This window comes from Macaca thibetana, chromosome 20 (genome assembly GCF_024542745.1).
Source record: "Macaca thibetana thibetana isolate TM-01 chromosome 20, ASM2454274v1, whole genome shotgun sequence".
Taxonomy (NCBI): domain Eukaryota; kingdom Metazoa; phylum Chordata; class Mammalia; order Primates; family Cercopithecidae; genus Macaca; species Macaca thibetana.
In genome coordinates this window covers 49,207,713-49,230,598 of record NC_065597.1, presented here as the reverse complement: position 1 = coordinate 49,230,598, position 22,886 = coordinate 49,207,713, and the positions used below count along the sequence as shown (strand labels likewise).

At 41.5% G+C, this 22,886-nt stretch overlaps 1 protein-coding gene across 2 annotated transcripts in view; it reads right to left on the bottom strand.

The window, feature by feature from the left end:
• The window catches only part of XPO6 (exportin 6), a 118,101-nt gene that overhangs the window by 40,211 nt on the left and 55,004 nt on the right, over positions 1 to 22,886 (bottom strand). For both annotated transcript variants that reach the window (XM_050773883.1, XM_050773884.1), the window contains 3 exons: positions 19,425 to 19,878; positions 16,023 to 16,149; positions 8,546 to 8,655 (listed from right to left, as the gene is read on the bottom strand). In XM_050773883.1, coding sequence (XP_050629840.1) covers positions 8,546 to 8,655; positions 16,023 to 16,149; positions 19,425 to 19,878 — 691 coding nt within the window. The remainder of the gene's footprint in view (positions 1 to 8,545; positions 8,656 to 16,022; positions 16,150 to 19,424; positions 19,879 to 22,886) is intronic.

Below are 22,886 nucleotides of genomic sequence, written 5' to 3'. Positions count from 1 at the left end.
AGACTCAGTCTACAGACCACTTACAAATCCTCCTGGATTGTCCCATTTCAGATTTTGGTGTCTTTTTTTTTTTTACATTAAGAATTTAACCTATGCCAAAATTGACATTTGTATTTATTTACTTATTTTTTAACATAATTTCAACTTTTATGTTAGATTCAGGGGATACATGTTTAGACTGGTTACTGCAGTATACTGTGTGATGCTGAGGTATGAGGTACAACTGATCTCCTCACCCAGGCACTGAGCATAGTACCCAATAGCTTTTCAGCCCCTGCCCTCCTCCCCACTCCCCTTTCTATCAGTCTCCAGTGTCTGCTGTTGCCATCCTATGTCCATGAGCACCCACTGTTTAGCTCCCGACAGTTCATTTCTTAACTACAGACAGACACTCCTTACTTACCATATCCAGCAGTGACTCCCCAACTGTAAGCAAACGACTTAACAATCTAACACACGCCAGCCCTAAAGTAGACTGGCAACTGAACAGGGCCCAGGAAAGAATGCTGGTAGGGAAAAAGGCACTAATAAAATCAACAACATCTGTGGGAAAATTCACCCAATAAAGTCAAAATCCCACTTAGTAAACTCCATAGAAAGGTAAGATCAAACATTTAGGCCTAGAGTTTACGTTTTTGCCTTTGTTCAAGACATAAATTCTAAAGTTACAGAAGTTTCACGCTACAAATTGCTGTGACAGATCAAAATATTTTCACAATTCTGCTAGGAAAGAAAATCTACTTCAGACCAGAGGACAGATGAATTTTGTCATCTATAAATTGTCTTGCTGTGCTAAAAGGAAATTTAGAGACTTTCTATGCAAATGTAACCCTAAATTAGACCTAAAATCTTAACTGGCAATTGGCAACTCTGGCTGCAAAAAAAAAAAAAAAAAAACGTATCACTTAGAAAATTAAGTACAAGCAAAAACCAGGCAAATATGCACATAGATCATTGATCTCCCCAAGTATCATGTGGGAGGTGGAGAAAGTATATGGCTGTGACAGACACTCTGGTTGCCTGCCCAATACCCATTCTCCTTCCTCAGCAAGAGAACACTGGGTATTGGGGCCAACTCAAAGACAACATCTCCCCTGAACATGGAGGCGGCCAACGAGAGACTGAAAGCAGCTACTGGGTGGGACTTCTAAGAAGTCTTCTCTTGCCCAACCTATCCCACTTCTCATTTCTGCTGCCTGAATCGTGGGTGTGATGTCTGTAGCATATCCAGCATCAATCTCTGACCATAAGATGATGATGGAGAGGGAAACCATACATAATGGTAGAATAAATAGGTAAAAGGATTCAAAAAATTACTTGCTACACAAAGAGACACGACTTCTCAAGGAAAAGACAATCAACAGATGCCAACCTCAAGATGACAAAGGTGTAGGAATTATCGATGACTCTAAAACAGCTATAACAACAATGCTCCATGAGGTTCCTCTAAGGTCTGAATTGTGCGACTCTTCCCCAAAAACTACTCATTCATATATTGAAGCCTAACCCTCAATGTGTCTGTACTTGGAAGACAGGGCCTATAAAAAGGTAATCAAGTTATCTGAGGTCAAAGAGCAGAGCCTTAATCCAATAGGACTGTTGCCCTTATGAGAAGACGAAGAGACACAAGGGTTCTCTCCCTCCCTTTCCTCACGTGCACACAAGAAAGGCCACGTGAGCACTCAGAGAGAAGGCGGTGTCTGCAAGCCACCAAGAGAGCTCACAGAAACAGAATCTGCCAGCACCTTGAAGTGGAACTTCTAGACTCAAAACTATGAGAAAATACATTTCTGTTGTTCAAGGCTTTAAGGCCAGCCTGTGGTATTTTGTTATAGTGGCCCCAGCTAACTAATAGAGCAGGTAAACAATATGAGAAAGAAACCTGGAACTTCAAGAATGAAGGAAAAGCAAGAGAAATGGCAATGTCTGGGTAAATCTAATAGACTACTTCTTTCTTAAGAGCTATAAAATATGAATGATGGGTATGTGTATAAATTAGAACATTGGTGGGGTTTTCCAAGTATGTATATATAAAACCTCAATATAAAGAAGAGAGGCTAAAGGACTCTAATCTATATGGTGGTAAGGTTTCCATACCACCCTTGTGGTAAAAAGTGACTGTGAAAAGTTAAGTATATATACTATAATACCCAGAACAACCATCAAAAAAACCCACATAAAGAAATGTGGTCCAACACTCAATAGACACACTAGAAAAGAAAACTAAATGTGTATGCAACTAACAGAGTCTCAAAATAAATGAAGCAAAAACTGATCAAACTAAAAGGAGACAGACAAATCCAAAATTATTTTTGGAGAATTCACCCCTCTCTCAGTAACTGATAAAACAAGTAGGATAAAGAAAACATGTATAGGCTGGGCGCGGTGGCTCACGCCTGTAATCCCAGCACTTTGGGAGGCCAAGGCAGGCAAATCACCTGAGGTCAGGAGTTCCAGACCAGCCTGGTCAACATGGCGAAACCCTGTCTCTACTAAAAATACAAAAATTAGCCAGGCGTAGTGGCGGGCACCTATAATCCTAGCTACTTGGGAGGCTGAGGCAGAAGAATCGCTTGAACCTGGGAGGTGGAGGTTGCAGTGAGCCGAGATCACACCATTGCACTCCTCCAGCCTGGGCAACAAAACAAGACCCAATCTCAAACCCAATCTCAAAAAAAAAAAAAAAAAGATACGTACAAATTAAACTAGAAAACAATAACAAAAAGGTATATGGAAAATCCCCAAATATTTGGAAACTAAACAAAGGAAATCTCCAAAGAAATTAGAAAATAGTTTAAATCAAATGAAAATTAAAATGTAACATTAAAACTTGAGGGACAGCCAGGCATGGTGGCTCCCGCCTGTAATCCTAGCACTTTCGGAGGCCAAGGCAGGCAGATCACGAGGTCACGTGATTGAGACCAGCCTGACCAACATGGTGAAACCCCGTCTCAACTAAAAATACAAAAATTAGCTGGGCATGGTGGTGTATGCCTGTAATCCCAGCTACTCGGGAGGCTGAGGCAAGAGAACTGCTTGAACCCAGGAAGCAGAGGTTGCAGTGAGACAAGATCGCGCCACTGCACTCCAGTCTGGTGACAGACCGAGACTCCGTCTCAAAAAAAAAATAATTTGAGGGATAAAGCTAAAGCAGGGCTTAGAAGGAAATTTACAGCATTAAAGGCTTATATATACCACAGAGATAAGCCTATAGGCCTCAAGTTCTAAAAGTTAAATAAAATTATACATGTTAAAGCAACTACATAGTAGGTACTCAATAAAATATATATGAATAAAGAACAAATGAACAAAGAAATGAATGAAAAACACACAGGCGATAAACAGACAAAATTCTAAGTCAAGTAAATACAAAGGACTGAAGCATATTCCTGGATAGCTTTTTCAACTCAATAAAGCAACTAAGACTCTATTCACTTGCCCTGTGGGGCAGTCAAGAGCAGTAACCAGAAAGCTGCTAGAGCTCTCATCTAAACCTTGTTCACACCTTTTATTGCACCACAATGTTATGTGTAACACTGGCACTTCCTCTTTATTAAGCAGGTTCACCCACTCAAAAAAGCAAGGAGCAGTTTTTCTCACGCTCACTCACATTTGTTTACAGTCCAATCTAATGTCACCGGAATCCCTACGCTGGTTTGTGGCCGGTACTTGCCAGAAGTCTAGTCACAAAGAGGCTCATAGAACATGACACAATGACTTTAGGTTGCTTCACATACTCAGGTTTCTTCATCTTCCTGTAAAAATAAATTTCTACACAGGTGACTCCCCTCACATTGAAAAGCACAAAGAGCCGGAAGTGAGAGAGAAAGGGGAGGCGAACCAATGCTTATTTACTGAGCACCTACTGTCAGCCAAGGCACTTTACACTCATTGGTTCATTCCACTTTCTCAACAATTTGTGAGGAAGTCACAACCATCCAAAAGCACAAACAAAGAAAGGGAAAAGAAAATCCGGGCCTTTCCATGCCACCACCTCAAAATAGAGATCAGGACGTCTACCCCATCAGCCATTCCGCTCTGCAGGAATGGCTACAGAACATTTACCCAATTAACACTGGGGCTCAGGCTTTCTCAAGTCCCCACCGTCTCTCAGCAAGAGGCTCCTGACCAGGCAAGAGACCATGCAGAGCTCCAATTTCCAAGCTCCTAGGACCAAAAATAAATCTATGTACATTTGTGCTTCTAAATTAGTAGCTTACAATGCTTACCACTTTGTTGTGATGAATGATGCAAGACCTTTAAACCACAAGGGACAGGAAACGAGTGCTGCCTTTGTGACTTAACCACACCTACGTTTCCCATTTAAGACAGCAAGAAAACATTTTTGACTACTTCCTGCAAGATTAGTTGCTTCTGAAATATGATTCCAGAATATCCCAACTTCTCTCTGGTATATTTTATCAGCTGACAAACATTTGATCACACGTGCATGCTCTTAGTTAACATAAATACGGTCACCACCAGAAGCCAGTGTTCTTTAGCAGCTGCTCCTGCAAAACAGTATCTCTCTGATATATTAAGAGTCTCTCACAGCCTGGAGTGGTGAATGTAAGGGTTACCGAAAAAATTATAAGCTGAAGTTGAAATATTCTCTTTGTGCAGCCCAGTGGACTAATACATGTTCTTTGTAGTCTACTGTCCTAGACCACTAGGGGGTATCTGATAGGACATGCAGTTCCCCAGATGGTGGTTACTATTTAACAGCATTAACCAGAGGAACTTGGAGGGGTTTGTTGTTGTTGTTGTTGTTATTTTATTTTAGAGACAGAGTCTTTGTCTGTCAGCCAGGCTGGAGTGCAATGGCATGATCATAGGTCATCGTGGCCTCCAACTCCTGGGCTCAAGCAGTCCTCCTGCCTCAGCCTCCTGAGTAGCTGTGACTACAGGCATGCACCATTTTTTCTATTTTTTGTACAGACAGAGTCTTGCTATGTTGTCCAGGCTGGTCTCAAACTCCTGGGCTCAAGTGATCCTTCCACCTAGGTACCCACAAGGAGCTGGAATTACAGGTGCACACTACCATGTCTGGCTAATTTGTTTTTTAAGTTTTTGTAGAGACAGGGTCTCATTATGTAGGCCGGGCTGGTCCCAAACTCCTGCCCTCAAGTGATCCTCCTGCCTCAGCCTCCCAAAGTGCTGGGATTACAGGAATGAGCCATGGCACTTGGCCTGTTGTTCTATTTTTCAAAGACATAAAGGCATTATATGTGTTACACTTAAAAAAGAATAAATCATGAAAAATTAGAAAGCCTCCAGTCAGGCGCAATGGCTCAAGCCTGTAATCCCAGCACTTTGGGAGGCCAAGACGGGTGGATCACGAGGTCAGGAGATCAAGACCATCCTGGCTAACACGGTGAAACCCCGTCTCTACTAAAAATACAAAAAAGAACTAGCCGGGCGAGGTGGCAGGCGCCTGTAGTCCCAGCTACTCGGGAGGCTGAGGCAGGAGAATGGCGGGAACCCGGGAGGCAGAGCTTGCAGTGAGCCGAGATCGCGCCACTGCACCTCCAGCCTGGGTGGCAGGGCGAGACTCCATCTCAAAAAAAAAAAAAAAATTAGAAAGCCACATTTAGGATGATAATCACATGATCAATGAAAAAAAATCCCACTGTTTCAAGTGGTCAGCCAGAACAACTGACAACTGTGACATTAGATAACAGATGCCTAGGCAAGCAGGTAAACATCTGCAGATGGGCTAAAGGCCTTTAGACTGTCCAGGGGCCATGCCACCTATCTCCACAGTCACAACCACAGTCGAAAGGCAGTAACATCTTCTATTATTCCTCTTTGCTATTTGTCATCACTATGACCACGTACTGAGTGCCTAATATATCTAGATGCTGTGCCAGCTATTTTACATACATGATTTCCTTGAACCCCAACCATCCTGCAAGAGAAGTATTAAGTACGTCCATTTTGCAAGAGAAATGTGATCAGCATATAACCTGACCAAAAGTAAACACAGCTAGCCTAAAGCAAAAAAGGAATTTAAATTCTCTACACCACTGCTCCTTCTATTGGTATAATGATCTGCAGAAGTGTGTTTAATACTAATAATCTGCTAGTATATATTTTCTCTTTTTTTTTTTTTAGACAGTCTCACTCTGTCGCCTAGGCTGGAGTCCAGGGGCGTGATCTTGGCTCTCTGCAACCTCTGCCACCAGGGTTCAGGAGACTCTCCTGCCTCAGCCTCCCAAGTAGCTGGGATTACAGGTGCCTGCCACCACGCCCAGCTAATTTTTGTATTTTTAGTAGAGACAGGGTTTCACCTTCTCCGCTAGGCTGGTCTTGAACTCCCGACCTCGTGATCCACCCACCTTGGCCTCCTAAAGCGCTGGGATTACAGGTATGAGCCACCACGCCCGGCCTTGTACTGTTTTTTAAAAAGCATTTTTATATTAACCATTTCCTCAGTTTATTCTCGCAACAAGCTTGAGAGATACGAAGGAATATGTAGAATATGTACACTAAATATAGAAAAATTAGGCATAGTCCCAGAACCAAAAAGATATGCCTATTTAGCATGCAAGAAAGATATTTTGGCACAAGTAACTTTTCCTTCAAGAATCTCATTTCAAAAACACAATTACTTAAAGTTGGCAACTTCACCAAAAACAGCATCTCCTGTGTGTAATACGATTTCTGATATATGAACGTACTACCTATAACCTGACACCGTAGCAATCTGGAACTTATTCCACAATTACAAAAACCATCTTTGGGAACAAAAGAACAAATGTTTAAACTTGGAAAATAAAATTCTCAAAAGAAATTTGCATATTTATTTATTTTAATTTTCAATAGAGACAGAGTTCAGCAAATGGAACCAGTGATTGGTACCAAGAGACACAGAGTCTCACTATGTTCCCAGCCTGGAGAGCAGTGGCCAGCCACAGTGTGATCACTGCACACAGCAGTTCTGAGCTCCTGGGCTCAAGTGATTCTCCTGTCTCAGCCTCCCATGTAGCTGGGACTATAGGTACATACTATCACATCTAGGTCCTGTTTAGAATTTTTAAAACTCACAAAACCTCAGGAATGGAAAAGCCTTTGGAGTTCCAGTCCAACCTTTTCTCTGCAGTGGAGTCTCTCCTCTCCACCCTCCTCCATTTGGTACATTTATGGGGAAAGAGTATTCACTAACACCACCACCAGCCGAACACTTACAGTGTGCCAAGCATTCTACATATGTTAGTTCGTTATTTCAATTAATGTATCAGCAACTATTATCTTCATCCTCAGTTTACAAATGAGGAAATAGAAGCTTCCACAGGCTAAGTACCTTATCCAAGTACCCCTAGGTAGCAACTACAAAACCAGGATCCAAATATAGGTCTGTGCGATTCCCCGCATGGCTTCCACTTGACAGAACCTCCCTCATGCACTGGTTTTACAACACAAGGACCACCTAATCTGAAATTGCTCTTATAAATACTGTGCAAAGAAGTAGGAGCTATAACCAAACAGTAAAATCTGCAGGCACTCTTTTAAGTATGATAAAGTACCTAGGGCTAGATCACCTAGTTTGTAATCTCATAGCATAAATATACGAATTATACGAATCAGGTTTATTTATTAGGAAACTACTCTGATCCTACAATGTAAAATATAGCTTCTTTGCCTCCTTCATCACTGCCTGCTCACTGTGTGAATGCGATGCAATCACCTACTGAGACTACGATGGGTATGCTTCTGCTAAGAAAAGCTGCCGCTTTTACTTTCCCCATATATGGATGCTGCCATTATTTTCCTGGCATGCTGAATCTCCACCTTCCCTTCCTCTTTTCCCCACCCTGTGACACAAAGAACATATTGTACAGGAAATATACTCTCTTCCTGCAAGCAAGAAAAATGGGTTTGAGAAACATATGGGGGGAAAAAACAAACCATTCCCCATTCTCTGTTTTTTAAAAATATAATAAAAAGTGCAAAAGCAATTATCTCTGGGGTGTGGAATTATGAATAATTTATCTTCCTTACATTTTTCTGTATCTTCTCCTAGATTTAAAAATGAACACCTTTTTCTTAACAGGTATTTATTAATTTATTTAGGAAATTTTCAAACACATACAAATGGAGTAAGAACATAATGAACCCCAAGTTCCTATGAACTAACTCCAACACCAATCACCAACACATGGGCAGCCTGTTTCTTCTCTACACCAACCCACTTCCCTTCTACCCCCAACTGGGTTATTTAAGCAAATCCCAGATGTCATATCATTTTATCCAATAAATACTTCAGCTTGTATCTCTAAAATAAGGGCTATTTAAAAAATTAAAAACATTAACACAAACGCATTAAAATATAAAAAATTAGTAATACATATTACTTTTAAAATTTTAAAAAGTCTTAACAAAATACTTAAAAGAGAAAAAAAAGGAAATGCTCAATGGCATTATTGCCTAAACAGCTTACATGACTCAGCTTCACTGAAAAGGTCCAGATGCATGGCTGTCCCTTAGGCCACTAGAATAACTGGCAAAATGACCGTATCTAGTTATCAGTGTTTAAGGAGTTTACCTGTTGAGAACTGCTTCCTTGTCTCCAAGACGACTTTTAATTTTACTTGTCAGATAGTCCAAAAAGAGCGTCCAGATATCCAAACAAGAGAAGTAACCTTCATGAGTAGGCTATGGTACAAAAAAAATCCAGACAATGAAATTATTTAATGCTACTATTCCTTAGAAACACACACATGCCGGCGTTTAATTCCAGCAGAATGATGATACCATAAGCCTAGATTCCCCAGTTTCCTGGTAATCAAAACTGGTGGATTTTAGTCGGTCTATAACACTGGGCCCTCCCGAACCTAACAAGACAAGAGTACCATGGAACACATCATAAGGGAGATACTGTGCAGGATAAGCTGAGTTATAAAATAAGTCAAGCAAAAATCTATCTTAAAATCTCAGACTGTCACGCCTGTAATCCCAGCATGTTGGGAGGCCGAAGCTGGCAGATCACGAGGTCAGGAGATCGAGACCATCCTAGCTAACACAGTGAAATCCCGTCTCTATTACAAATACAAAAAATTAGCCGGGCATAGTGGCGGGCGCCTATAGTCCCAGCTACTCGGGAGGCTGAAACAGGAGAATGGCGTGAACTCAGGAGGCAGAGCTTGTAGTGAGCCGACATAGTGCCACTGCACTCCAGCCTGGGCAACAGAGTGAGACTCTGTCTCCAAAAAAAAAAAAAAAAAAATCTGAGATGGTGGAGAGGGCTCTTACAGATCATCTAGTTTAAATCTATTTTCAAGAGAAAGAAACTGAGATTCAGAGATGTAAGCTGTTTAAGGCTAGAGTTAAAAACAGGTCCCTTTACCCCCAGCCAATGCTCTTTCCACTACAAACCATTATGAAAGCAAAAATCAGTTTCAGTGGCTTCAAAGCTGACAGGTTCACACACTGGAATGTAAGGAAAGTAACACTTGCAGTCTTCCTATAGAACAGACTGAAAATGAACTCATTAAGTCTGACCCTCAGGGCATTATCCTATTTGCAAAGGCAGGGGTGTCAAACTTGCTAATAGCAACCTCTAACCAGGTGCTGATGTGGAGGAACAAAGTGAGAAGTCTTTGTAGGATCCTAGTAGTACAATGAAGACCACTGCACTAGTTAATTTTCTCAGGGGCTCTGAGATTCTATTTCATGCAAAGTCCAGGCAACACAATCTCCAACACCAATCCTTCCCCTATGCATTCCGGTTCAACCTGTGGCTCCAACCCCTGATATCTCCACTCAAATGCTCACTACCTGAAAGACTCCTTTGGTTTTGCTAGTGGCTGTCTCACTGGACCACATATTTGGTGACAAGATCAAATATGAAAATAAACAATAACATCACCTTCTTGGATCAGTTTCTTTCCACTGCTGACCCACATGGAAATCTAGACGTTTACAAGGGCATACATGGAGGTGCCCAAGAAATAACTAACATTGGGTGGTGGTATCCAGTGGGAGTTCTCTGTACCTAAGCTGAAGTCTGAGACAGAATAAGTGTAACTTGGCTGGGTGCGGTGGCTCATGCCTGTAATTCCAGCATTAAGGGAGGCCAAGGTGGGTAGACTGCTTGAGACCAGGACTTCGAGACCGGCCTGGGCAACATAGTGAGGCCCAGTGTGTATATTTTAGAAAAAAAAATTAAAATATATTAAAAAAAGAAAAGAAAAAGTGGAACTTAAAAAGCCAGGCAAACTCCAACTTCACAACCCAAAGGGTAGCTCTGGAACTAGACAGGACCAACTTCAGAAAACAAAATGACCAAGTCCTGTCTCCACCTCATACTTGGCAATACTGACAATATTCATGACATGAAGTGAACCAGGAGAATAACTAGGAAAAACAATGAATAAGCCACATGGAAATGATATGGCAGGCAGATGGAGTGGCTCACGCCTGTACTTCCAGCACTTTGGGAGGCCCAGGCGGGTCGATCTCTTGAGATCAGGAGTTCGAGACCACCCTGACCAACATAGTGTAAACCCTCTCTCTACTAAAAATACAAAAATTAGCCAGGCATGGCAATGCATGCCTGTGATCCCAGCTACTAGGAAGGCTAGGGCAGGAAAATCGCTTGAACCCAGGAGGTGCAGGTTACAGTGAGCTGAGATCGTGCCACTGCACTCCAGCCTGGGCAACAGAGCAAGACCCTGTCTCAAAAAAAGGAGAAAGAAATGATATGAACAGTCCTTGGACAGGCCACCAGACTCACCCATCCAAGAGACACACTTCTTGTCCTGGGTTCAACTTGCTGAGCTTCCCTCAAGTCAATCACCAAGGTTATCCCTCCTTGGTTCAAAACTATCCACCAGCCCCCTCAAAAGAGCACAGTTCATCAGATGCATAAGGAAGAGCCTTTGAGAAAGGCTACCACATAAATCCAAGTATTATAGCTCCGTCAAAATACTTTATATTATACATGTAAACTTCATGCATGTGAATTGAGGATTTGCTATATGCTCAAGGCTGGAGGAAAGGTGAGCAGACATCCCTGTATAACCTGAAGCACCACCTTTCACATCCATTCCTGCAGGCCCCACTGTGAGGGCTTGTGCCCTGCCCACAGAATGCCCATGACCTGGCCTCTGATAGTTCCTGTGGACATGACTCATTCCGGTCATCAAGATGATGGGCTGGCTCCACTTCTGAAGTCACCTAACTTTTCAAAACCTTCACAGACCCATTTTTTAAATGGAACTAGACTCCAATTTACTTTTCAGATTCCAGGGCTAACTGATCTCTGAAAATCCAGGCAGGTTTCTTTTTTTTTTTTTTTTTTTTTTTTTTTTTTTTTTGAGACGGAGTCTCACTCTGTCGCCCAGGCTGGAGTGCAGTGGCCGGATCTCAGCTCACTGCAAGCTCCGCCTCCCGGGTTCACGCCATTCTCCTGCCTCAGCCTCCCGAGTAGCTGGGACTACAGGCGCCCGCCACCTCGCCCGACTAGTTTTTTTTGTATTTCTTAATAGAGACGGGGTTTCACCGTGTTAGCCAGGATGGTCTCGATCTCCTGACCTCGTGATCCGCCCGTCTCGGCCTCCCAAAGTGCTGGGATTACAGGCTTGAGCCACCGCGCCCGGCCAGGCAGGTTTCTTTAAGAAACTAATCACACCACTCTTATCTTCCAAGTGGTTTATGCTGTTTAGTTTTCATTTGCATTGGTCTATGTGATCTCCCTAAGAGTCCTGGAAAGTGGACAAATATTTTGCATCTTCCTCTTTTACAGATAAAGAACTCAAGGCTCAGAAGTCAAGTCGAGTCATGTCTTGCCAAGGTAACAAGACAATTAAGGAACAAAATCAGAACTAGAAAGTGGATCTTTGCCAGGCATGGTGGTTCATGCCTGTAATCCCAGCACTCTGAGAGGCTGAGTCGGGTGGATCACCTGAGGTCAGGAATTCGAGACCAGCCTGGTCAACATGGTGAAACCCTATCCCTACTAAAAATACAAAATATTAGCCAGGCGTGGTGGCGCATGCCTGTAATACCAGTTACTCAGGAGGCCGAGGCAGGAGAATTGCTTGAACACGGGAGGCAGAGGCTGCAGTGAGTCAAGATCGCTACATCTCACTCCAGCCTGGGCGACAAGAGCAAAACTCTGTCTCAATAAAAAAAAAAAAAAGAAGAAGAAGAAGGTGTATCTTAAGGCTCTTGGTCCACAGCCCTTCCCCACAGGGTATACCATCTCAGGCACGGTTTCAGGAAGAACGGGCAAAATGAAAAACACAAGAACAAGAAGGAGTGGTGAGGATGCACTAAGCTTAGGAGCATTAAGACAGAGAGACATAGGATTATACATAGCCAAGAGGCTCAGCGAGCAAGGCAAGGCAGGAGGCAGCAGACACCTGCTGAGCACTGCAAAGAAAAATGCAGGAAAAGAAAAAGAAAAGGAGAAATGGTTAAAGAAGATACTAGCACCATCTTCTGTCTTACGACTGTTCTTCAAAATTATGTTTATCAGTACAGTCATGTACCATATAACAACATTTCCATCAATAATAGACTGCATGTATGACAGTGGCCCAATAAGATAACCCTGCATTTTTATTCTACCTTTTCTATGTTTAGATACAAATTCCTACCCTTGTGTTACAGCTGCCTACAGTATTCTACACAGTACAAATAGTAGAGTAGTACTCTACACAGTAACACACTGTACAGGTTTGTGGCCTGCACCACCTAGCCTACATGTGTGATGGGCTCTCCCATCTAGGCTTGCGTAAGTGCACTCTATGAGGTCCACACAATGATGACATCACCTAACAACACATTCATCAGAACACATCCCTGTCAATTAAGGGATGCAACGCATGACCGTACTAAAATTTGTGAATTTTAGAAACAACAGACAAAAATAGTAAGTATATTCATATAACCCTCTAGACGAGAGAAAGACACATTTTCCCACATTACAATTTAATAAAGCTATCATAGCTTTATTAAAAAGCTATGATAGAGTAAGATCATACTTGTTAGTGAACAGATGAGAACTTAAAGCTGTCTCTTGAGATCATTTAATTTCTTATTCTTAAGTCTTATTCCAAAGACCTCCCCTACAAGCAGGCCTTGGTCCTAGAGTGCACCTTGCCACCTTTTCACCATTCTACCTCCCCAGCAAAGGGCTGTCTACCCTGGTTTACCCACAGTAAGCTGGGACAGTGTACTTTTCAGGTTCCTGTCCCTCTACCTAGTGCTCAGAATCTGACTCTGTCTGGACCTCAAAGACACAGCTACTCCCACAGGTGGCCAGCCTGCTCCCAGAAAGGAAGGTCCTCATACAGGAGACAGGAAAGCAGAAAGGAGCTCGTCTGACGATTGCAGGTAGAGAGAGGAGGAAAGAAGCTTGTGGTTGGCTTCACGGGCACACTTTTTCCCCAATTACTTTCCCAATATATAAATATATAAAACCACCATTTTCAATTCGATGACACATAGGAGTCTATTGAAAGAATCATAAAAAATAAACAAGGGGAAAGACCTGAAGATGTCCATTGCAGTCTATCTTCTTAGGTGAGGAAACTGAAATCTAAGTATATTTAAGGTATCTCCAAGGACACAGAACTAATAGAAATAAGCAGACCTCAAACACAAAACTTTTGGGTCCAATCCAAAGAATCAGGCATAAGACATGCCTACTTTAAAAGATGTTTCACTTTCTTCTATACTATACACACTAGAAGACCCCATTTTACATAGAGAGTGAAATGTCAAGACATTGTCATTCCATCTCCCCCAAGTAAGCCTCCTGTTTCTGGCCTCAGCACTGGCTCCTCAGCTCCCCCATTTCTGTTACGCTATTTAACACTCACTCAACATTCTCTCAAATCCTCCTTTTTCATGGTCTCCTTTAAAATTCCTCTGGATGTCTCAAAACTGTCCCACCTCTGATGCTTCTCCCCTACATCCTCACCCTCCTGCAGCCACTTCAAGTTCTCCCAAGGACTAGTGAGCTCGGCACGGCTCTCCTCATGCTCTGCACGCACTTGCCCCTCTACGTGACACCTCTGAGCTTCTTCAAGTTTTGGCCTTCCCACCCCTGCTCCCAGAACTGGCTCATCTTTACCACTGGGTACTCTTCTAGTTTCACATGTCAAGACCTTCCTTGAGAAAGGACAGCTTTCACATCAAACCCCTGCTCCAAGTCATATACACAACCCTTCTAGCCTAGACCCTTGTCTCTCCTCTAGCCACATTAAGCTACAACACTAGTGGTTTTAAAAAAAACTACTTCTAAAATCAAATGTCCTCAGCGACCCGTTAGTTTCATCCCTGGTACATGCCAACAAAAAGAGTAACCTGTGTACGTCCAAAAGCACGTATAAGAATGCTCACTGCAAGATCAGCAAGCACGCCGGGCGCGGTGGCTCACGCCTGTAATCCCAGCACTTTGGGAGGCCGAGGCGGGCGGATCACAAGGTCAGGAGATCGAGACCACGGTGAAACCCCGTCTCTACTAAAAATACAAAAAATTAGCCGGGCGCGGTGGCGGGCGCCTGTAGTCCCAGCTACTCAGGAGGCTGAGGCAGGAGAATGGCGTAAACCCAGGAGGCGGAGCTTGCAGTGAGCCGAGATCGCGCCACTGCACTCCAGCCTGGGCGACAGAGCGAGACTCCGTCTCAAAAAAACAAAAAAAAAAAACAAGATCAGCAAGCACTGGAAGCAGCCAAATCAGCAGGGGAGTGGACTTGCAAACAATGACTTAACAACAGCACAATGAAAATCAACACACGACTGCCACACACAACGCAAGCGAAGCTCACAAACACGATGGCCAACAAAAACACAGATAAAACATACATTATGTGCTTTCATTCACAGAAGCTCCAAAACAGGCAAAATTAGTCTGTGGTATTAAGGTCAGGACTGGGGTTACTTCTGGGGAGAAAAGAGGGGAAGTGCTTGGAAAGGACATGAGATTTCCTGGGTGCTGGCAACATTCTATTTCTTGACTTAGGTGATGGTTACATGCATATGTCGATTTGGGGAAAATTCATCTAATACACATAAGATTTATGCACTTTTCTGTATGTGTGTCATACTTTAATTTAAAAAGCTTATTTTAAAAACACATGGCTGGGCACAGTAGCTCATACCTATAATCCCGGCACTTTAGAAGGCCCAGACAGGAGGCTCACTTGAGGCCAGGTGTTCAAAATCAGCCTCGTCAATGTAACAAGACCCAGTCACTACCAAAAACTTTAAAAACTAAAATAAAAACACACACCAACAGGTACAGGGGATAGGATGTGATAGAAATATCTAAAATTGTACTGTGGTGATGCCTGGACAGCTCTATGAATTCAATGAACATCACTGAATTATACAATTACAATGAGTGAATTTCATGGTATATACAATTATACCTCAATAAAGCCACATATATAATTTTATATATTTGTGTGTGTGTGTGTATATATATATATACATACATACACACATACTAGAATGAGTAGGGTCACTAGAATGTAAGTAAACTCAAAGCAGGCAAACACTTTGCTTGTGAAGGTTATATGTCTAGCTCCTAGAATACAATAGGAACTCAAAAAACATTTGTTGAGGGGGAGAAAAAATTGGACACTACCAAAACTTAACTCTCAAGAGCTTCACTATATATAATCTTCTTGAGGGAGGTTTCAATGACAGTTACAGAATAGAACTAAAGGCCCTAATTTCAGACTTTTCCTGTCTTTGGCTTTGCTCACATAATAGTGGTCAAGAGCCCTGACTCTGGGTTCAGATCCCAGCTCCACCACTTACTAACTGTATGACTCTAAGCAAAGTTACTCTTTGTGCCTCAGACTCTTTGCCTGCAAAATAGAGATGACAATGGTAATAGAACCTACTTCACAGGGATGTTAGGGAGATTAAACCTGTGACTCTTCACATAATAAGCATTATATTAATGTTTAGAAAATAAAGCTGAAAGAAAAAGTTTTTTCTTCTCAAAGTAACAAGGTAATAAACCTTTTCTCTGGAAGGGAAGGATGGCTTTGGTGCTTTACCTGATGAAATGTGTACTTGAACAAAAGTGTCAAAAACTCCACCACAGGGAACTGGGAGTAAGACTCGATTCTTCTTAGGTGAACACTCACAAAGAGCCGAAGAAAGTCGGTAAACTTCTCGATATAGCTAAACGAGACAAGACAAAAGGTGACAATAAGAAACCCAGCCACCTCCTTAGAACTTAAATTCAATCCAAAGTTCTTTCAGTACAGAACTATACAAATTTGTAATATATTTTCTTTTAAAAATATAAAGGCCTGCAACAATTACCTACAGGACAGGCAACCCTTCATTCCATTAACCACCTGAAACATAGCAGAAAAGCAACTTTAATCCTCAGACACTGTCTGCTAAAGCTTCTTATAATCTAGTGCGCTCATATTTACTAAGTCATTTGTGTTGTGACCCAATTAAAGTGAAGGGAAATCAAAAAGTTGATGGGCAGATCACTGTATTATTTCAATCTGGCAAGTCCAGAAGGCTGGTTTTCTTTCCAGGAGGCCAAAATACTAAAATGAATGGTGCTAAAGACACAAAAACAAAACCAGGCTACAAATGGCATGGCATCCAGGTAAGATGTACTCAGGCTTGCAACCTAATGGCCATTTTTTCACCCTTTGGTTCCTGGTGCTAATTAAACACAGCATATCCCAATACTCTAAAAGTGATTTCAAACATAAGGGAGGAAGGCTATTAGAGCTGGGCAAGCCTCAGGGACTTTAGTCTGATGCTTCCATTTTGCAGATGAAGCCCAGAGAGGTAAAGTGACCAGCCCAAAGTCACTCAGCCAACTCATGGCAGAACGGGACTATCATCCACTCCCAATCCAGTGCTCTTTCTTTTCACTTCACAGTGAATCCCCAACTCATTTGTATTCACAAAATCATTTCACAGAGGAGTGTGGGTCACAGCTGCAAGGATAAGAGATCTCCGTTATTAAATACACAGCACATCATCACTCTCACATTTCAGAAACTGTCATTTTAAGCCCCTAAATACCAAAAGGTGATTAGAAAATGAGATGGCCATACTTTCATAAATCACATTTCAGAGACCAACACAAAAAGGTAAAGACATACTAGGCCTTAGCTGAAAATGAAATAACGGCTAAAAGCAATTCTGAAACTCATTACTGCAAAAGCTATTTTTCAAAACAAAGATATGTGAAATAATAAAAGGAGAGAAAACTACTACTCAGAAAAGCAAAACTGGCCCAGAAATAACATGTCCCATGTTGCTCCTGGGACCTATCTCCCTGAGGGTGGCCAGCCTGCCTGCCTGACCTCTATGTGGCCGAGCTTATTTGCAGCTTTTTAAAAAATACATATTAATTTGTTTTGATAAAGAGAACGGCTGTCTCTGTGGATCATGGGGCCAAGTACTCGAAAAACAGTAAGGCACTAAAATCAACTGTTTCTAGAGACAGGAACATACAAAGACACTTCTCTCTGGTGTCATCAATCACTAATACTCAAGAGTAGGAACTCCTTCCTCACTCGCTTATGACAGTTTTACATGGATATTCAAAGTCACCAGCCAGCTGACTGTTCTTTAGGAAGATGCACTCAATTCCCTACTACCCATTTAAAAAAAAAAAAAAAAAAAAGCCATGGGCTAAATACAGAACAATCTCAATTTTACTTTAGTATCTAACCCAATTTTTTAAAAATACAAACAAGGCTGTTCAGTAGCTAAAACTACAGATTTTATTTCACCTCATTTTCTTTCCCTTGCCCACCTTCTGGTACAGGTGCTAATGAACAGTAGAAAGTTAGGGGGAAAGGAAAGGCAGTAGAGGGAAAGAGAAGCCAAGGATCTGGTTAGCAGCTCCTAAACAACTGAGAATAGACTGAGCTGTTTAGAATTAGTGGTAGGGGACCCAGAGCCAGGAAGCAAGCACACAGCATTACTTATGTCACCTTTCTGCTCCCAGGCACCTCTCAGCTTTCACAGGGCAATAGGAAGCACAGGATTAAAATGTAAAACCAAGAGCACAAAAGTTACACGTAACATCAGTACATAGACAATCCATAATGACATTTCTATACCATCCACAAATGGAAGCCACAACAAAGTTGTCTGTGACTACATTATGATTAAAGTCAAAACAACTATTTGATAATTGATACAAGCAGCTAGATTTTTAAATTAACATATGAGATATTGACATGAGACACACAGATCATAAAAAAAAAAATGAAGGTAATACAGGCTTTCTTAACCACAAACAGAAAGAATATGAAAGTGAATAATGATGCCTTTGAATTCATGTAGAAAGCTATCACCAAATAATTTTTAAGAACATATTACCATATCAGATTGTGTTCTTATAGAGAGCAAACATGACGGTTTTACAATAACCCAAACCAAAATAATCTTATATACCAACTTTTTAATTTTAGAAAAATGTTACAAAACTGTCCAATTTAAAAAGCACTAAAACTTTCAACTTTAGGTACTTGACTTTATATTCTGCTATTTACTCTAAGGGAAAGAAAATAGCTTAATAACAAAGGGCAATCTAAGGAAAACTGAGAATATTAGTAACTTTCGCTGCCATGTCATCTGTAAATATTTACTAATTCGATACAATTTATTGCTTGAAAGTCTCTAAACAGTCAATCTGATTGTTCATAATATAAGTTTCCAACTTCCCTCTTGTTTTCACACAGCAGTAGTATCATGTTAACCAAAGTTGTAAGATACATAAATGACCTCATCTGCAAGAGACATAAATCATGAAACCCTGCCTCAGAGTACCATGATAGAATCATCTTTTAGAGTGCTTTTTAAAAAAACAAAGGAGGTCATTGTAGGCGCCATCGAGAGGAAAATAACAAAGAAACACAGTTGTGTGCTACATTAACCTGTGCACACATTAACATCCCTCCTATAGTTTGATGAAAACTTGCCATTGATGTAAAACTCACAATAATAACAATTCCTGTATACTGCAGGATGTTCACTTGGGAAAAGTCAAATAGTAAAAACTGACACCAAGTGAGAAAGGGCGATTATAACTCCTGTACCTCCACGGACCTCTTCTCCTGTTCTTGGCTACGCAGGAGCAGCAGTTTCAGTCCCTGCACCACCTCAGACCTGCAAGCAAATAGTAAGGAAAAGGGGGCAAGAGGAGTAGAAGGGAGGACAGGAGATGGATGGGGAGAAAAGACAACAAACCTACACAAGGCACAAGCATTTTTCAAACTCAGTCACTTCCCTTAACCACCCAAGCCCTTCCAGCTAATCTCAGACTTACTGGCACACACCTACCTTTCTGTTCCTCACCAGGAGCCCCATATTCTGAAATCAAAGAGGATTACAGATGCCATGCAGCACAGCATGGTAAACAGTCAGGGCCCTTTCTTGGGGCACACCAGCTCCACGCCTGGTTTCATTACCTCTCATCGAGCTCTTCTAGCCTGCTCTTCACTGTGTGGGCATTGTTATCCTTGGTGATTTTCTGCAGGAGGTAGAAAGTCTGCTGGAACATACGCAGTAAATACTCCTCAAATTCCATAGGCACACAGTTCTTGGACATGAGTTCATTGATGCAGGACATGGCCAGGACCCCAAGCCGGCCGCGCTCCTGACCCGAGACACAGTTCTGGCTGCTGCCGTTAACTGACGCCATCTTTCTGGCACGGATGTCACAGCCAAATCGCGCAAAGTGGAAGATGGTGGTAAGGAGGGATGGGGTGATGCTGGCAGATAGAGGAATCCAACTGAAGAGATGGGCCAGGCACTCCAAGGCCAGGGAACAGATATACTCACTCTCCACATCAAGGATGGGAATTGGCTGATTCAACAGTTTGGCTGAACTGGGACTCTGCAACAGGTTACTCAGTAAGTCACCTGAAAAATAGGAAAGGCTTTTAAGCTATCCAGCATCAAATCTCTTACAAATAACTTTAAGTAATTCTCCTTCAAAAAAAAATATATATATATTTTTTTTTCACAGCTAATTAAATATATCAGTTTAATTAGCTGTGAAATAAAAAAATAAAATCTATATGCTCAAAGTTAAACACTAATTAGGAAATTTTAACAGTACAGTACAAATAAGATAACTGATTATGATTCTTAGTGAGGGGGATCTGGATATAATCTTTAGTGTTTTGACTTAAATTTAGTTTTAGTGAGATTTGTACAATAGCGGTTTCCCAGGAGACATAAGTGAAGAGAAGATGGGATTATTCTCTGGCTGCAAAACCCCAAATCCACTCAAGTTTTTCTTTTCTTGCTAGTCTTCCCCCAAATCATGACCTCGCTGTTGAAAAGCATGATACATGACCATTAAATAAATAAACAAATAAAAACCCCTAACACCACATACAAAGTTGGGCACCAAATGAATTAAAGACTTAAACCAAAGATAAAACTTTAAAGTTAACAGAAGAAAATATAAGAGTATTTGAAATATAAGAAAAGAGAGAAACAGACTCCTTAAAACCACCAAATGAAAACCTTAACAAAAAATACTGATGAATATAATATCAAAATTAAGAGTTTCTAATCAAGGCTGGGTGCAGTGGTTCATGCCTGTAATCCCAGCACTTTGAGAGGCCAAGGCGGGCGGATTACCTGAGGTCAGTAGTTCAAGACCAGCCTAACCAACATAGTGAAATGCTGTCTCTAGTAAAATACAAAGTAAGCCAGGCGTGGTGGTGCATGCCTGTAATTCCAGCTACTTGGGAGGCTGAGGCAGAAGAATTGCTTGAACCCAGAAGGTGGAGGTTGCAGTGAGCTAAGATCACACCATTGCACTCCAGCCTGGGCAACAAGAGCGAAACTCCATCTCAAAAAATAAAAAATAAAAACAAAAACAGAATTCCTAATCAACGAAAAACATTAAGGGAAAGTTACTAGGCGGACAACAGACTGTGAGAAGATATTCACAATTTCTAACATCGAAAAGGACTGAAAGCTAAAATCTATTTTTAAAATGCTACACATCAGTAAACACAACAACCCCAGTACAAAAACAGACAGGTGATATGGAGAGACAATTTTCAGAGAAGAAATTCTAAAGCATATGAAGAGATTTCAAATTCCATTAGTAATCAGAAAAAGCAAATTAAAAGGAGTCGGAAAAAATGTTGGCAAATGCCAGACGTCAAGTACAAGGAATGGACGTAGGAACCTTCACAAGGTGGTGCAGGAGGAAGGGCCATTCTGAGGAGGACCTGGCACTCTGGAATCCTACTAAACATTCACATATCCTCTCGCCTGACCATTCTCCTGGTATGCTCCCAACACAACCCTCACACGGGTCCATGAGGGGACAGGCAGAGGTGCATGAAGGGGAGAGCTAGAGGCAGTCTGACCTCCTCCTTGGCGGGAGAAGATAGGGAATGCAGAGGCAGATATCATATCACACAGTGAGCAGATAGAGGACTAAGGCATAGACGGGCAACAGTTTGGAGAGACCTTAAAAAGATACAGTTGAATTAAAAGAAAGAAACAGAATGATAGTTTCACTATATCACTTACATATTAAAATATATGGACACAAAACAGTAAGTTCTTACAAGAGCATGTTACCAAACAAAAGATAGAGGTTATCTACATTAAAATGGCTGTGGATTATGGGGAAGGGGGTCCACAAATTCAAAACTATTTTTAAAGGAATACTAAGATGCTCTTTTCCTTTTCCACTTTCATTATCTCCAAGTGTACAATGGAGCTTTCCAGAGGCTACATCACACAGGATATTGCAACAGATGAAATGCAGAAGCTGCCCTTCACTCAGCCACATGTTAGAGATTTGCAAAACTGCAAAACACCACCACTCTTCTCAGTGAATTTTTCTGTTTGCTTTGAAAAATGTAGGTTTTTTTATTAAAGTATATTATCTGTTAATATGTAATGGGTTCATCAGTTATTTTTAAATGAATTAATGACTATTTCTATATTTTTCTCAGTTTTTCTATCAACAGATATAACTTACAAAGTGTTTTGAGGACCTCAGTAATTTTTTAAGAGTCAAGGGACCCCAAGACCCAAAACTGGAGAAACATGGGGCTACTCTGTGAACCTGGACTAGTAGTGTAATCAGAGAACTTGTCAGAAATACAAATCATCAGGCCCCAACCCACGCCTACTGGAGTAGAGCCTGAAGGGGTTGGGGCCCAGGAATCTGTGTTCTTATAAGCACTCCAAGCGATTCTTATGCTTGCTTGATTTTTGAAAGCACTAAACTAAAGGAAATCAAACAAAATGAAACAGGGAAAAAAGCTGTAAAATTATTTTAGAGAAGACAAAAGAAGAAAAATATTTAAAACTATAACAACAGGCCAGGAGTGGTGGCTCACATCTGCATTCCCAGCATTTTGGGAGGCTGAGGCAGGCAGATCACTTGAGCCCAGGAGTTCAAAACCAGCTTGGACAACATAGCGAGACCCCATCTCTACAAAAAATACAAACATTAGCCGGGCATGGTGGCGCATGCCTATAGGCGCAGCTATTCAGGAGGCTGAAGTGGAAGGATCGCTTGAGCCCAGGGAGGTCAAGGCTGCAGTGAGCTATGATTGTACCACTCCACTCCAGCCTGGGTGACAGAGCAAGACTCCGTCTTTAAAAAAAAAGAAGAAAAAAAGAAAAAAAAAAACTATAATAAGAAGAAAAATTTCCTGAAATATGATGTGACTCTACAACATGAAAAGGTTTATCCTGTTCCAAGAAAAAAAGGATGAAGAGTGATCAATATTAAGAATGTTTAAAATGAGGAAGCAGTGTAGGCAGAAAAGTACAGATACAAAGGAGAAAACACCTCAGTCAGACTTCTCCACAGTAACATTCACAGCCTGGGGACGTTCTCTCAAACATGCAAAAACTCAGGTAACTCCACAAATTCTTCTCAA